Source organism: Anopheles stephensi, chromosome 2 (genome assembly GCF_013141755.1).
Source record: "Anopheles stephensi strain Indian chromosome 2, UCI_ANSTEP_V1.0, whole genome shotgun sequence".
NCBI lineage: Eukaryota > Metazoa > Arthropoda > Insecta > Diptera > Culicidae > Anopheles > Anopheles stephensi.
Genome location: NC_050202.1, coordinates 20,046,049 through 20,063,380, shown reverse-complemented (window position 1 = coordinate 20,063,380; position 17,332 = coordinate 20,046,049). Strand labels below are relative to the sequence as shown.

The 17,332-nt window shown below is 44.3% G+C and overlaps 1 protein-coding gene across 1 annotated transcript in view; it reads left to right on the top strand.

Moving 5' to 3' along the window:
• The window catches only part of LOC118503549, a 433,940-nt gene that overhangs the window by 76,225 nt on the left and 340,383 nt on the right, over window positions 1-17,332 (top strand). Inside the window, exon 4 of the mRNA XM_036036948.1 lies at window positions 483-528. Within this exon, the coding sequence (XP_035892841.1) occupies window positions 483-528 (46 nt within the window). The remainder of the gene's footprint in view (window positions 1-482; window positions 529-17,332) is intronic.

The window sequence follows — 17,332 nt, the reverse complement described above, 5'->3', positions numbered from 1 at the left end:
CCCACGCTGGATCGCGAAGGAGGTCAGCACACAAATTAGCAACCTGTGCCGTGTTTGATCTTGGCTGCCAATTCCGACCGACGGGGGGAAGGTGAGAGTTCTCAGACGTAAATTGCTTGGGTTTATTGGGAAGTTTTCTTCCACCCGGCAAACTTACTCTCACAATCGATCGAACTGAAACCGGTGTGTGTGTGTGTGTGTGTGTGTGTGTGTGTGTGTGTGTGTGTGTGTGTGTGTGTGTGTGTGTGTGGGCTTTGTTCGCTGCACGGTACTAGTTCTCCTTCTGTTGACGGATTTTTCCCACGAGCTTTCGGAAGCGTTAGTGAGTTGTTTTTTGGGCTAGGGATGAAGAAAAGCAAACTCGTTTCTACTGCCGTAGCACACCGCCATTTGATAGCGCCTGAAACTATGCACAAACTATCGATCGTACCGACAAAGTTGTCTTATTGTTTCTCTTATTCTGTCTCTCTCTCTCTTTCCAGTGGAAAATTCGATGGGGAGTCGTAACGAAGCTATCGCCAGCTGCAGGTAAGTGGTTTTCTCAGCTCAGCAGGCCCAGCAAAGGTATGCAGGTCAATAAACTCGCAAACGGAAGAAAACACCATTGCCTAACTTCGAGGGGGGGGGGGGCACAAATATCGGTCAGTTTATTATCAATCCACCCCAGAAAGGGGGAAAGCTAATGTGTGAAAAGTTGGGTAGGTCATAATATGAATGGGGTGTGATGTGTGTGTGTATGTGAGCAGTTGTGAATTGTATGCTATCTCCACCATTGCCTTGTTGTGATATTTGTTGAGCACCGGAACAGGAAACGGAAAGTGGGTCAAACAAATGATGGAAAGTTTTCACACATACTGGGGAACTAGTTGAACTGCCATACTAATGTGCCGTTGAGCTTATCCTGCGAAAGTTAGTGTCATACAGTCTTTGTTTTGTCTTTGCTTTCTGGTGTTCTTTTCATGTTTCAAAGTTCTCGTAAGCGTCTTTAAGATTTTAAAGATTTATAGCTCTTGTTTAAAATTTTCTTTTTGTTTCAAACCTTATCGATTATATATCATTCACTTTCTTTGTTTATTTACTCTTGTTTGCATTTCTTTATTGCTTATTTATTTTCTAGTTTTTTGTTATCAGGTACTTTAAAGTTGCTGTATGTTTATTCTTATTTTCTACAATTTCTTTATTTAAATAATTTTATTTCGATGCATTTTTCATGGTTTTGTTTTTTTAAATCCTAGATAAAGCCTTGTTTTCTTCAAATCCTCAAAAAACTAGTTAATCACAGTTTCTTAAAAACTCCCTCCCAGATCAAATTACCTCACTCATGTAACAACTTCAAATTCCGGCCCTTCCATTCATCGCAAGTGCCTCACCACCGGCAGCAAAAACCGTCTTATTAGAGTATAAACTATTTACCATTGCGTGCGTGAAAACCCCCTTTTTTGCCAAACCTGACCACGAGTGCGGGTGATTCTTCGTGAGTCTGAGTGGCCCCAACGTTCGGGTTCGCAATTCCTTTGCATTATAGATGAGTCTTGTTTGCTTGCTCACTTTCGTTCCAGCTTGGCGTTGGTGGTCACGGTACCTTGGGGTGAAATTTCGCAAAATTCAACAATTTCCTAGCGCTCACTGCAAATTATGGTCCCAGACAGCTCGCTCGCCAACGGTGCAGAGCTGCAGACAGAGAGCTCTCTGATAGCCCGGTGTAACGATTGTGTTGTGTACAAGATGTCTCACGGTACAGGCGAGACTTGCGAAGGGCAGTGATTCATTGGATTTTCCATTATTCAGCTGTGTTGGAGTGTATCGATGCACGAACCGGCCGTTGTTACAATGCTGGAAAACGAACGCAGTATTTGATCTGGAAATGATGTTGAATTATTATTGATTTATAGCAACAATATGCACCCTAAACTCGGCGACGCCAATACACACTGCCAATGTGGTTTCGGGACGGGTCCGTCGGCTGCCTTCAGTCAGGTGGAAACTGTCCCGGGCACCATGGGTGCCCACCCATAGCAGCGCTCGGTCTGCATAAAGCTGGACGACCGTGAATAAATAATGCTGCTGGTCAGAGGTGCACGGGTGCGGCCGGACCATGCCGACGCGAGGGTGGGGATGTTCGGATTATGTCCGGGTCGGTGACGGGGTGTGGTTCGTTAAATATTTAACACCGTCCGAATGGACAGGTATGATCGTGATGTAGACTCACTCCGGTGGGTGGTATGAAAAACCGCTAATGGAAGATTGCCGAAAATCGTCGATTGACCCGAAACCTGGGCGTATCACACCCGCTGATAGAGACGATGCTGGACGCCATTAGGGTATCGTGTTTATGGAGAGGGTGACGGTAATAGTGGACAATTTATTGAAGATGAGATGCCATTGCTTTTCGTTTGAGGGTTAATTTAAGAGGAGGAAAGTGAGGTTAACCACAATAAGGGAAGAATTACAACAGGAAAAGATCTCAGAATGGATAATGTAGTCGAAAATTGAATTACAAGATAATTATTTTACAGATCAAACCACAAGTTTCCAGATCAATGCAGAAAAACAATGCAATTCATTTCAAAAATAAGATAAATAATGAGCCTAAATGTATGCAATGATTGTGTTTGAATCACTTTTTAGCTAGTTAAAAGGAGAACAATTTTTGCTACGGTTCAGATCATCAGACTAAATTTGGTAGATCAGTTACAACGGGGCGGTCCGGTGGCCTAGGCGACAGCGGCGCCGGTCTTCACACGGCAGGACCGGGGTTCAAATCCCATTCAGAGACCGCCTACCCGTACGCAGGAATAGTCACTTTGCTACGGATAAAATCAAGTCATAGCAGGCCAGAAATCAATAGAAAGTTGAGACCTCTCGAGGTTGTAGTGCCAACGAAGAAGAAGAAGAAGTTACAACTGGTATTAAAGAGACGATAAAATAATTGAGCCTAAATGTATGCAACCATTGTGCATCAATCACTTTTTCATTATTTTGAATGAGACTTTACTATATGATATAAGTATATTTTAATCTTTTTTCAAAATAAATGTTATGAAAATTGAGGCTAATCCTTTCTCAGTTATAACATCGAATTAAACTTTCTAAAGTTTCTGTACGATAACATATTTTTTACCTTGTTTGACCTTGTGTCATTTTCGTTTTATTTTTTCTTCCTCACTCAATTTGCATGTAATTCTTTTAAATTTAAAATTTAAATAAATTTAAAATTTAAAAATCATAAATTTTAAAGAACATTATCACTTCTTTTCATACGACAAGATGCGATTTATCATTACAAAGTTTTTCATGATAACCTGTCCATTCCCATCCAAGGATGTGTAATATTAACTATAATTCCTAGTCAAGGTATGAGCGATCAATGTCAACGATTTAAAAAAAATCGAAACAACAAATTAAAAGTACAAAACAACACTCATTAGGCTTAATGATTTGTAAAACCGTCTAAAATTGTTCTCGTGTCATTCTCACCCGCTCGACACACTAGAAGCGTGACGCAAAGTGCATCAAATAAAACCTGCATCTCCTGCAACTGTCCTTCCCCGGAATGCTCATTAAAACAACTCCCGAAACAAGTAATTTAAGCCTCATATTTTGGCACGCTGGCATTATTATCCGAATGTGCTCCCACTCACTGCTTGTTCACCGAGGAAGATGATTCTCTTGATGTCTTGTGCCGTTTGCATTAATGCGACGAGTGCTTGTCTTGTCTAGCGCATATAAATGCAAATAGTCACGTATTTTCACTCGGTACTGTGCTGTAAGGAGGCAATGGTAAACGGCAGAAAACACACTGCCTCCCGGCCACAGTCATATGTCGACAGTATCCGATGCAATCGAAAAACAGAACCATAAAAGTAAGCTTCCGGGCACGAGTCACGGAAGAAGCTAGCCGTGAATCGGGAGAAAATAAATACGGAAGAAGTATTTTACTCACTAACGATTATTTTCCAACGTGGCAGGATGAGCTTTTGTGTGGGGATTTTTCGCTCCCGATAGAAGTCACACAACCTTTACGCTCGTTCCGGTGCTTATGGGACCCAAGGGAAAGATCATACTTTGCACGTACAGCACCGGAGCATAGTTATGCAAAGCTTCACGCCGGTTGTATATGAACGACCGGGCGTGCATTAATTTCTTTACCTCGGACGAAGCTCGTCATGACGGTACGGTGCATTGTGAAAAGTGTTTCCATCGTACGGTCGGTGAAGAAAAGTTCACCGTCCCTCTCGAAAAACTGCTTCCCTGCTTCGAAAGCCTTAAGCTTCATTTCATCTTGATTCTTCGAAACGGTACAGAACGAACCGGCTATACTTTCATGTTCTAAGCTGGGCAGTTCTTTATATCAGTGGCAAACCTCCGGCACGAACTTCTTCAGAACGGTTCGCCGTTCGCTCGTAGCCTGTATCGCTTTCGGGAGCTAAAGAAACAGTCCAGATATGACTGGCCTGCCAGTTCACTTCCTTAAAAAGACGATCTGTTAGAACCCTGGAACCTGGAAAGGAATGGAATTAGCTTCCGTTTTTTTTTGCTTTTCGGTCTGTCGCTTCATTTGGCTTCCAAAGGCTAAAGTTCTTGCACCCGGTCTCGTGCTTCTCCCCGCCCCGGTACTGCTACACTATTACCAGGATAAGATATCGACCCGACCGCAAGGAATCGTGCCGAAGAGGAAATGGAGCAAAAATGTACGCACTCCACGTGAAAAGGATACTGCGCTTTGGCACTTGGGCTGTACGATAACAGGGCAACGTTGGAGGAGCTCGGAATGAAATCAGGTTAATGAACAAGTAGAGAAAATTCGTTTTTTACCTTTCTTGCTTTCGGTGGCAGCCTGCCTGCTACTGGGGCTCTGGTCAGCACGGTGACGACCCCATGCGAGCCGGGGCCAGGTATTAGATTGCATTAGCTAAATTGTGGTCCGACTTTATGGACGCCACGGTACGGCTGCCGTATAACACACTGCGTTGAGTTGTTTGTTGACCAATTTAAAGGACTTCTCGGAGGCAAAGCTTCGTGCAAGAGGGTTAATTGAAGATGTTTGTTTGGGAAAGTTGTTTTCGCGGGAAAAACAAGTGCATTAAAGAGAGCTTTATGGAACAAAAGTGTTTTTAAAAATGTTAACAACTACTTATATTTTTAAACTGTTTTATTCAATGTAAAAATTGGTGTTGCGTTCTTTTTATAAGTATTGAAAAAAAAAAGTTTTAAGTATTGAATTTCGATATGGTTGATGCGTATATTTGTTCATTTTATTTACGTCACTTTCGATTGTTTCAACATGTTTCGTGCCTTTAACTGAAACTTCAGTAAGTTTTGATTATGTTTCAGTTTCATGTCGTGTTTTATACACAACTGATTCTCTCCCTGTCATGCCTGTTATGACTGGCCTACTAAACTTAATGATATCACGTAGTTGGATAGGCAGTCCGCACTACGGGAGAACGGTCCAGATGGGATTTGAACCACGGTCCTGCTGCTTGAAGACTGGCACTTCTGTCGCCTGGACCACCAGACCGGCCCAATCCGGGGTCTACTAGGTTATTTTGTTGCGTGATGTTCTAAAGCTCAAGTCTTGTTATTTGCGAGGGTGTGTATCGTAAGGGGACACTTCATCCCGGTTGTAATCGGACACTTCGTAGCCAAGTATTGCATAACCCTTTATCGAGAATAAGCGAATACTTATCTGAACCTGCCGAAGTTTTGATCCGTTTTCCTTATTGGTTGTGCTCGATTGCGTTGGTTCGTGAAGTTCTCTATTCAAACTCGGCCTCGTTCTCTCTCTCCTTGCTGATCTGTCCGTCTAGAGGTTCAATTGACGAGGTTCCTCTTTGCCGTATTCAGCCCTTCTTATTTCATACTCATTCATACTTTCTTTCATTCATCCATTTATATACAATAAACCGTACAAGCGAGGCACAACACATAAAGCATTGACAAACAATAGTAGTTTATGGACGGTAGGCCTCATCTGCATCTCCCAGCAGATCCCGTATCGCTATGTTCGGCAACTTCCCAATGCCTTAAATTGCGTCCAGCAAAGCAGGGCGAGCAGCTCCAACGTTGGAGCTTTGGAGTTGACACGTCCTATACACTGGAAAGACCTTAGCCAAGACATCATTCGAATGAACGTACGATCTTGTGAGATGCAATGGAACTAGGGCTTCAAGGACACTTGAGTAGTGATCAAATACATAGACCTTTCAAGCATGTCTATGTCTCACATACTTTGCGACCGAGCCATGCAGAGAGACTGTGAGACATGCATGTGCCCGTGACATGGGATATGCTTATCCCCAAGAGACCTTTCCGATGCGCCCTAGAATACTGCAATGAGAGGGTAACGAAATGGACAGATTTTCCAAACAAAGAGCTTAAGACCTATTACATTTATTTTACGAGGAAGTATTGGCAATAATTTTGATGAACTTGAAAATTCGTACATTATTTACATTTTTACCTGTTATTTTATTATCTCCAGATCTCTACTAATATGATTAGTTCAGTTTTCTCTTAAAACGAATCAAATTGATAATTTAAATGAGCCCCGTTTTACCCTTTAAAACAACACAAAAAATCACATTATACATTGTATCGGCTTTATTTATTGCCTTTCCCGTGTCTAGCACTCGGCAAAAATAATGCATTGTTGGAGTCATTATATTTTCTTTCACCTTGTCGTTAAAAAAAAAACGAATTTATGCATTACCTCACACAACAAAAAAACGGAACAAAAACCAGCCCCATTTGTCCAGGGCTGGCACCACCGTGTATTATTAATTGAGTCGGGCGCAGATACTAATCTATCGATTTTCACATAAATTTTCCCACAAAAGCACCTCGACTTGTTGTTGTTGTTGCTACTGTCCCAGACAGTGCACGAACCAGAAAAAAAACTCCTTGCTAAGTGAAGTTAAAAACATAAAAACTTGTAGCCCAGTAGCCAGCTCGAATGTAAATCAGGCCGAAAAGGCGGAAAGCTAATTTGTTACAATCACGGCCCCGGTTGACGGAACCGGGTGCCGGTAAAATATGATTTTCTACCCTTTTCTTGTTCCAGCTGCAGGATGAAGCGGGCCCGCTCGGGGGTTGACAAACATTGACGTTTTAAAGCTGGTTGAGTTTTAAAAGTAGGAACCAGGAAAAACGCAACCCGGTGTGGTGGGAAGAGTATTTTTTAGCCACGGCGGGAGCGAAAAGTTGTTTTCCCGCAGGAAATAATAAAACTTATCACAAATATTTATAGTTTGTCGCATAGGAAGAGCAATGGACTTAATAACAGTCGTACCTCCAGTGAATGGACGGTGAAGTGGAGCGTCGGGCATTAAGACTCAAGACACAGTTTGCCCGAGGCAACCCGGCTAGCAACGTGTCTTTTAGCAGAGCTTAACTCACTTGCTGTACTTCCAGCGAAACCCATTCCCCTTCCTTTCCCCATGGTGAATGGGAAGCATGCAAAACGAATTTTCTTGCAGCTGGAGAAGCGTCTTACGCTTGCTGCGAAAATGTGGCAGGAAAGATGATAACAATATTCCGTAAGCCGATAATAATTGCCCGTTTAAGCACGTTGACAAACGATGCGACAAGCGGCGGGACAAGTTGAAATGCACGGAAAAGCGTTGATAAAGATTCCAGCAAAGGCAAAAGTTTAATCGCCTGACAGCAGGAAAATCGATATAAATAAATTGTTTGCAGCCACAAGTTTTGCTGCAAGCGGGATGATGCAGCGATAAAGTTTGCGGATTGATTGAAAATTTAATAAAAACTGGGTGCTCTGTATAGGTTAATAATATTCAAAGGATTCTTAGCACGTGTTAAAGCCATTTACCGAAAGATTTCTCGAGAATCCTTATTTCACTAGCATTGGTTCCATTACTCTAGTTCTTTACTCGATTTGAGTCCTAATCCTTTGTCTTGCCTCGCTGATTGCCTACCTTTAGGCGCAAGCAGTGTGAGATATTTTTTGAACGAATTTTTGTTGATATAAAACTACTTAAAAATCAATATTTTTTTATATTGAATAAGACTCTTCACCTTTCTCGGCAAATTTTATCGATTTTTCTTCCGTTTATGAAAAAATAAGGGTCAAATCAGTATCATAATTTCCTTGTAAAACCTGGGAAAATTTCAATCACTGCAGGTGCAACCACTTTCCACCGGCGCCGTTAATCGTGCACGGTAGGTCATGTGCTCGCTGGCGAATTATTAGTTACCAAACCTAGCCTTGCCAAGCGGCCAGGATAATGGAACCACCCAGCAGCTGATCCTGATGAGTTCTACAACCAACCTCCCACAACGAACGAGTCCAGTGGCAAAAGTCCGGCCAACTACAACCTACGAACTGCACCTTTTAATATCTCCTATTATGCTGCCATGCTTGGCCAAGGAACGGAAGCACTATGGATAGGATACAATGGGGTCGAAGGAAAATTTGTGAACGTGAATTTTTAATCCACCGAGGAACAAGCAAAAACTTCTACCGACTGCGCTTGTCTGTCCGATGGTTGAGTGGCGTGGGAAAATAGTGTAGCAAGGGTTACAAAACAGGAATCGCTTATACTGTTCAACAGGAAGGCTTTTCGATATAGAATTGAAAGAATGAGATTTTTTTTATAGAAATTTCGCTTTAATAATGATGATTGCGAGCTATACCTTAAGCAAATAAAATTAAAATCAACGAAAGCTCACTCCCAATTGCAATATTCACTTAATGTCCTTTATCCGTTTCCACCCGCCTTCCACGATGCGGTCATCCTAGCGTTTAAAAACTACTAAAAGGAAACCCAAAATAGGAAAATCTTAACAGCATTTCCCACTCCAGGAGAATGGTGGTTGTTTCCCTGTCCTACCTGCATCACTATGCAGCTGTATAATTTCATTAAATTTTCAATCCACCGGGCACAGGCAGGGAAAACCGAGCAAGACTACGAGGAAAACTCTTTCCATTCCTCTTCTCCCTTGTTTCCAGCTGCAATCTACCTTCAAGTGGAAAATTGCACCAAACCAAGGCAATCGTTTTTCCGGGAGCGGGTCTCTTTTTTTTTGCTGCTGCCTTTTGCACCCCCGTCCAGATAGGGTTACACGAAACAAAAACACGAAATGGGGCCAATTTTCTCGTCCCGTTCCCCTTTATCTGCCATTGTGCTCCACCATCGTGTATCGGATGGAAAACGCTGTGGGAAATGTAGCAGCTGAGCTACTGCTAGTCCCTGCAACTACTAGCCCACTAGCTTCCGGATACGGTGGACGGTTGGTTGAGCTCAAGCCCACCTTGAAGGTGTCGGTGTGAATGACAGTGGGATGAACAGTTCACCGGTGAGGTTCTGCGAAATGACCAGTTGGGAAACCTTTAAAGCAAACAGCACTACTGTCTCGCTTAGCCACACAACCAAAGCGGGGATTAGTGCTTTTAGTATGCTTTTCCTCCTTCCTGGAAATGATTTGAGCTGCAAAATCATTTCGAATCTGAAAATTGGAAGATGATACACGAATTGTATCCAAATCACATTGGAATGAGATTGTTTTCTGATTCCATATCTTCAAATCCAGGATGTTTTTGATCTTTTGATAATGTTGATCACCTTCAGCTTGATATTCCTTATTTTATGCTACTTTAATTTTATATTAATACAGCAAATTTCTTTCATTTAAATATCTCTCCTTACTCAGATTAATTTTACTGCTCCAGATAGAATGTTAGAGAATACCAGGCATTTTGAATGGCATTTTTTTGTTAAAATGCTTTCTCCTTTAATGGCCCTTTTTTATTCATGTAGAACGGCATGCTATACTTGATAAGTTGCCTTTACTTTCCTTCCTTGCCACTACAACCTCGAAAGGTCTCGGCCAGCCATTTCTAGCTTTCGGTGACTTCTTTTAACCCGCAGCAAGGTAGTCAGCCCTGCGTACGAGGAGGCGGTCTCTGATGAGATTCGAACCCCTGCCCTGCCCTTGAAAGACCGGCGCGGTTAATGCCTTGGCTATCGGTATGCCCCTACCTATTAAACTTGTAAAAACTATTCATGAATATTGTCTTTGGAAGCTTGCTTCCCACGGTTGATTATTCACTTGGCATGATCTGGCCGTATTTCTAAAAAATGTTTCTCTAATATCCACAATTTGTATGGTAAAAAGTTGATAACAACTAAGCAATACGGCCAGGCCGTTCTATATGAATAAAAAAAACTGATAACAAGCTAATTTAGGATAGTTCGTATTACCTGATACAATATTGTGTGAGTATAAACTTTTGTCCTAATCACCATGATCAAGTGACAAAAGCTCTCTAGATCAATAGCATGTTGCATGCCAAGGTTTGTTTGAGGGGTTGTCTATTCGAGCACCATAACCAGCACTATTATCTGGTGCACATTCAAGGGTTTGTCATAATTATACAATTAATCCCAATTGGTTGAAGACGACCGATCGATTGCGACAGCATAAAAATTGCATCTTTATGCTGTCTGTAATTACTCCTCTATTAAAGAATCATTAAACCACTTAATGTAAGCGATAAGTGTAATTTTCTTTCTCATTGCCATAAATGCATTCTCCTACAAACCATTTAACCTGACGTCTTTGTTTCAATTGCAGTAGCAGAATGCATCACATCAAAATGACTTTAAACATTGCTTCAACCTACGGTCCATCGATTGTATAGAAAGCCAGCCATCTTCAAGACTTCAGTGTTTGGTTGTCCTCGCAAAATGAACCTGCATCTTTTGCTCCCCTAACACTGTTCGAAGCTGACGTGAAAAATGATTCCTCTCCGCTTCTCTCACATCCCACACGTCAGTACTCCGCTTTTCCCATCCAACCGATACGATCGATGCACGTTCACTTTCCTAACCGATTTCAACCAAACTCAATCGAAACCACCGCTTTCAAATGAAAATAGATGTTTCGCTCGAACAATGACAGATTCGCATTGTCTTGTCGCTGTGAGCAGCGGGGAAGAACAACGGTGCGATAAAGCGACGAAGATAAAGCAGGGAAAGCTGGACTTGCCGGCTCCGCAAAAAGTCAATTATTTCAATCGAATGCACCACTTGAATCGGTTGCCGTAACGGTTACGGAGGTTTGGTTTTGTGGCTGGTTCGGGAGATCGATCGATCGCACCCCACGGGAAAGCATCTCTTTTCGCGTGTCCATTCTGACAGATGATGGATAAGGAAAAATGGAGAAGAAGGGGGAAAAGCGGGTCGAAAGGAAAATTTGGAACCACAAGATGCCGCTGTTCGTCAGGGGCTCGTTACGGCAGATGGGAAACTTTAAGGAGGAAGGATTGATTGAACAAATTTATAAAATGAGATAAATGCTTTCGCTGACTGAAAAAGAAAATACAGATAAATAAGCTTCTCGAAAAATTGCTACCATCTGCCACCGCTCGAAATTGCTTCAAAACATTCTGCATCATCCCCAAAATGAACGATTATCAAATCCATTTCCTTTTCTTGGTGAGGAAAATTGAATTTTCAGTTCCATTCTTTTGCAATGTAAATGTCCCCCTTCTCCGCTGGCAAGATGCTCCACCAGAATGCCATTATTGTTTGGCGAGGCTCTGTTCTTCTCTGATTCTCTCCCCACCCGCAGCCATTCCAAGCACTGGGAAAGGATTTACAGATTTCATTAGTGTCAAATTTGCGGATGAAATGACAATCGCTTTGCCGGCGCTACGCTTCTCGGTCGCTGTGTCAAAATAAGATATTTTCCGGCCAACTAGGTTACTAACGATCTGAGATCGCGACCGGTCGCTGCGACAGAAGAACGAATGCGCCGCACAGGAGAGGAGGCATTGACGGCTGGCGGTAGTACACTTCTGTCATCGTCGTTTACAAACCTTATTCGAGGTTTTCGTTACGAGGTCTACTTCTGGGGAGGAGAATGGCTCCGTCGCATAAATTAGATTTATGTTACACTGTCATGTCAACTGTGTGGTGTGCCTATATCGTCTGGAAAGGCCCATTCTACCCAACGATTTTCCTCCAACAGGCTGCACATGGCTGTTAAAGCTTTCGGGTTCTTTTTTTACTTATTCTAATTTCAAATCCCCACTCGGGCCTGCTTAACACGAAAACAGATCCTGAGTGTCGTGTTGTGTATCCGCACGGCCGCACGTAAAAAGCGATCGTCTCTCAATTTGTTCGAGGTGATTATTATTTTCCTTCCTCCCTTGGCCCCTGCTGCTCATCCGGCACGCTCTTGTCATGCGGATGCGATGTGAATAATGTCCCTTACCCACGGCACCGGTTCGCCTGAGCAGCATGTGAGCAACGCAAACTTGAAGCGCCTGCTTATGTGCTCATAAATTTTGTGCCATTCCACGCACAAACCTACATTGTACGCGTGGTGTGAGATTTTCCTTTCGGTTGGCTTCGTTTTCGCTGATTAACGCACATTAGACCGGCCGTGTTATGCTCATCCTCCAACCCCAACCTGAACGCTGGAAACGCTTGATGTCTGTCGCAAGCAGACGACCGAAAGCGCACCCAACAATCCTTCAGCCTACGAAAACGCTCCCACTGCTGGTTACGGCACCAAAAAGGGAATGTCGTGCAGCAAGAATGGCACCATTGGGAATGTTGTGGTCATAAGTCGATGTAATGTTTTGCCTCAAATAAAAAGATAGTGAAGAATTCGCGGAGTTTCGGATCGAGGTGTGTTGCAATATTTACCAAGCGTCGTGTTCAGATTCCAAATTCGAAGAGAGATATAATTGTGTTTTCTGCCCTATTTATAAACTTTCTGAGTGCCCCCCGCGCGAGCGACACTCATCCTTACTCACTGTATCCTTGAAATATTTCGTTTATCAAAAACTTGACGAAACTAGCTTTCGTCAAGTATGTTGTGACGTCTAAGCGTAAACAAAACATCTAAACGTAAACATACTCCCCCCCATGACAGAATGTCATAACAAAATAACTAACACGCGGTACTAACAGGACGGTTTCGCAACAGGTAAAACGCAAATTTTCGTAACAGGACGCGTGACTAATCCCTTTGCCGTTTTCAGCTTCACTACACGAGTAAGCTGATCCTCTCCAGGGTGTACATCAATGATGCGCGCCAGTGGCCAGCGGGTGATGGGGAGGGAATCGTCCACAAGGATGACCAGTCTGCCGGGAACGATTTCGCACCGAACCGCAACCTTATTGTCCTTCTGCATTTCCTGCAAATACTCGGTGGTCCAATGCTTCCAGAAACGTTGCACGAGTAATTGCCAGGTTTGTAGTTCATCCAAAGTGTAGGTCTTCAGGCGCGTGTAGTCGGGAACGGGGACGGCGTACATGGAAGTACCGATCAGGAAGTGCGCAGGAGTAAGCGCGGCCAAATCGTTCGGGTCATCCGTCATCGGCAGCAAGGGACGCGAGTTCATCGCCGCTTCTATCTGCTGAAGAACGGTGCTGTACCCTTCGTAAGACAGCCTCGAGCTGCCCAGATGCCGGTAGAGATGTCGTTTGGCTGTCTTCACCGCAGCCTCCCACAATCCACCGAAATGTGGAGCCTTAGGTGGAGTAAAGTGCCAGGTAATCCCCATGTCAGAGCAGTTGGTGGCGATGATGTTTTGCTGTTGCTCACTCTGAAATAACTCGAATAATTCTTTTAGCTCGTGTGACGCACCTTCGAAATTTTTCCCGTTGTCGGAGTGTATATCCGACGGTAGCCCGCGCCGGGCTGTGAAGCGGTGTAAAGCGGCCAAGAACCCTGCAGTGGTGAGATCGCTGACCAGCTCCAGGTGAACCGCCTTGGTTGCAAAACAAACGAAAACACACAAATAACATTTGGCAGCGGCAGCTCTCTTGTACGTCGGCTTAAGATAAAATGGGCCGGCGTAATCCACTCCAGTAATAGAAAACGGCCGGCTCGGAGTGATGCGTTGATACGGAAGTTGGCCGGTTTGTTGTTGCACTAGGGCGGGATCCTGTCGTATGCAACGAAAACAATTACGGACTACTCCTTTCACTAATCTCCGTCCGTCGAGCGGCCAATATTCTTCTCGAATCTGGGAAAGTAATAGTCTTCCCCCGCCATGCATCAGCTTTTCATGAAAGTGGTATGCGATGAGACGAGCAAACGGATGTTTCTTGGGAAGTAGGATAGTGTTTGAACTGGTAGGGAAGCTGTGCAAGCTTCAATCGGCCACCCACTCGCATTATTCCTTCCTCATCGAGGAATGGATTCAAGCGCCGTAGAGGTGAGCGCCGCCCTACAGTTTCTCCTTTTTTCAGCAGCCGGATCTCCGATGAAAACTCGTCTTGTTGCGCCAGCTTGCATAATGCGAGTTTAGCTGCTTCCAGGAACTTAGGTGTGATCGCGGATGTAGTAACTGGTGACGATTGTTGTGTGCGTGTCTTGTGTTTGGTATTGTGTATGAATCGTGTGCAATATGCGATTACATGTAACAATTTGGTGTATGACGACCACAAATCGAACCAAGGGTGAGTGGTCTGTACATTTGCGACTACAGCACTCACCTGACGAATTTCAATATCAGCTTCGGCCGCCAGCAATGGATTCGAAATCGGCCAATCAGAAGCAGGTAACCTCAACCACTCGGGACCGCAACTCCATATCGAACTTTTCAGCATGTCCACTGCTGACATCCCACGAGATACCAGGTCGGCGGGATTTGTTGAGCCGGGAATGTGTTTCCACTGACGAGGATGTGAATAGTTCTGGATCTCAGCAACACGATTAGCCACAAAGGTTTTCCAGGTGTTGGGTGGTGACGCAATCCAGTTTAGCGTGACCGTGGAATCCGACCAGAAGAACGAATCGGTGACTTCGATTTGCATTGCTTGTCGAACACGATGATGCAGATGAGCTCCTAACACGGCTGCGCACAGTTCCAGTCTTGGCAGCGTGACGCGTTTCAGTGGGGCCACTCGAGATTTTGATGCGAGCAAACTAACTCGAACGTGCCCCTGCTGGTCTTCACAACGTGCGTAAATACAGGCACCATACGCTACCTCTGACGCGTCTGCAAATGTATGGAATTGTATTTTGGAGTTTGGTAAGAGCACATACCTATCACGTTTGAAGTCAGCCAAATCTTTCCAATCATCATTAACAGCCTTCCATTTGTTATAGATGTGAACGGGAACCGGATCGTCCCATCCGATCTTCTGCAGCCACAATTCCTGCATGAGCAGCTTCGCACGTATAATGACCGGAGCGATCAATCCAAGGGGATCGAACATTCGGGCAATATTCGATAATATTGATCTCATGGTGATGGTGGTTGTATCGACTGCAGCTGGTGATTCGAAACACAACACGTCGAGTTCGGGTTTCCATATGATGCCAAGAGCCTTTACCTTCTCGTTTGGCACAAACTGCAGCGAGGATTGTGTACCGATATGCTCCGCTGGTAAACCGGAGAGCACTTCCAAACAATTTGAAGTCCACTTTCGGAGTTCGAACCCGCCCTTGGAGAGCAGATCCGATAGTTGCTGCCGAAGGCTCCGAGCTTCATCCACGCTGTTTGCTCCACCAATGAAGTCGTCAACGTAGAAATTGTGCTTAAGCGCAGGTGTGGCAAGTGGATAAGCTGCACCTTCATCTTCCGCAAGCTGCAACAGAGTACGAGTGGCCAAGAACGATGATGGAGACAAACCGTATGTCACGGTATTCAGCTCGTACAATTCCATAGGCGATTCCGGTGAGAATCGAAAAAAGATGCGAACTAAACGTCGATCATCAGGGTGCAGGACGATTTGCCGATACATTTTTGCTATATCAGCAACAACAGCGATTTTAAATGTGCAAAAACGTAGAACGATGTCTATTAGTTCATCCTGAACTATGGGTCCAACCCGCAACGTTTCATTCAGCGAATAACCAGTCGACGTTTTTGCCGAACCATCGAAAACTACTCTAACCTTTGTAGTGGTGCTTGAAGCTTTGAAAACAGGATGATGCGGTAAATAATAAGCAGCTGTATCATCAGTAGTATCAGTGCTTATAGGAGACATGTGTCCCAGTTCTAAGTACTCCTTCATGAATGCTTGGTATGCTTCTCTAAGTGCTGGATCGCGTTCTAGTCTTCGCTCAAGAAGTTCAAACCGACGGATGGCTTGAGCTCTGGACAGGCCGAGTTTTTCTCCGAAGTCGGGCTGTTTTGGTAGACGGACAATATATCTACCTGTGTCGTCACGTTCAGTGGTTGCTTTATAAAATGATTCGCAATGCCGTTCATCGGGTGAGTATGCATCATTAACCGTTAAATTTTCTAGTTGCCAAAATCGTTGTAGGGATTCTTCCAATGATGCCATGCAGACGATTGAATAGGAAGTGGTAGGATGGGTTTTAGATGACACATTCTGATCAGCTGTGGTACCGGTCACTACCCAACCGAAAGCACTATTAATCATGACGGGTTGATGAGGTGCGGGACGAAGCTGAGTGGCATTCTCAAAGAATGCATGGTAATGACGAGCGCCGAGAATGATATCAACGGGAGCAGATTTGTAGAACATCGGATCTGCTAAATTGATGCCAGGCGGTATCTTCCAGTTTTTGGTGCAAACATCGCGCGTTGGAAGATTCGCTATCAAATTGTCGACCATCAAAAACTCAGTATTGATCGTAAACGCTGTCACTCGAGAGGCAATCTGGGCGTGTACGGATTCCCGTACTGTCTTCGTAGATTGTCCTGCTCCAACAATGGTAACGTGTACGTTACTCTTCTTCAAATTCAGCCGTTTAGCGAGTCGATCGCTAATTAGATTCGGCTGCGATGCGCTGTCCAACAGCGCGCGCGCAGGATGAGCAATTCCGAAATTATCAATGATATTCACCAAGGCAGTTTGGAGCAATACCTGCTCGGGTGCTTGCTGTAGTGCTGCTGCAAATGTGCGTTGTGTGTTATCGGTGGCCGTGTGATCGTTAGCGGTGTTGTGTGTGTGATGTGGCGGAGCTGTGTCACTAGGGCTATTCGGTGTGAAGTGCAGTTTTGTGTGGTGTGCCAAATTACAATACCGGCATTTGTAGTGCGCCGGACAATCACGAGCCGCATGATTCTCGCGTAAGCAATTTGTGCATAAACGCGCGGTCATCGCGAAACGATAGCGATCCTTAGGCTCCATTCCTTCAAATCGTGGGCATTTTAGCAATGAATGCGAGGAATTGCATAAAATGCAATTTGGCGTTTCATGTGACGTGGTACCAAAACAAGTTTGACGCGGAAAGGTTATTCGCCGCGAGTGACTCAGTTCGTGACCCTGTGACGTATGATGCGCGATGGTGGGAAGCTTGATGCCCTTAAGTGGGTTCGATCCAGTGCTCGGGTGCGCGGTAGGAGCTAGCTTTGCCTGCAGTTGAGATTGGA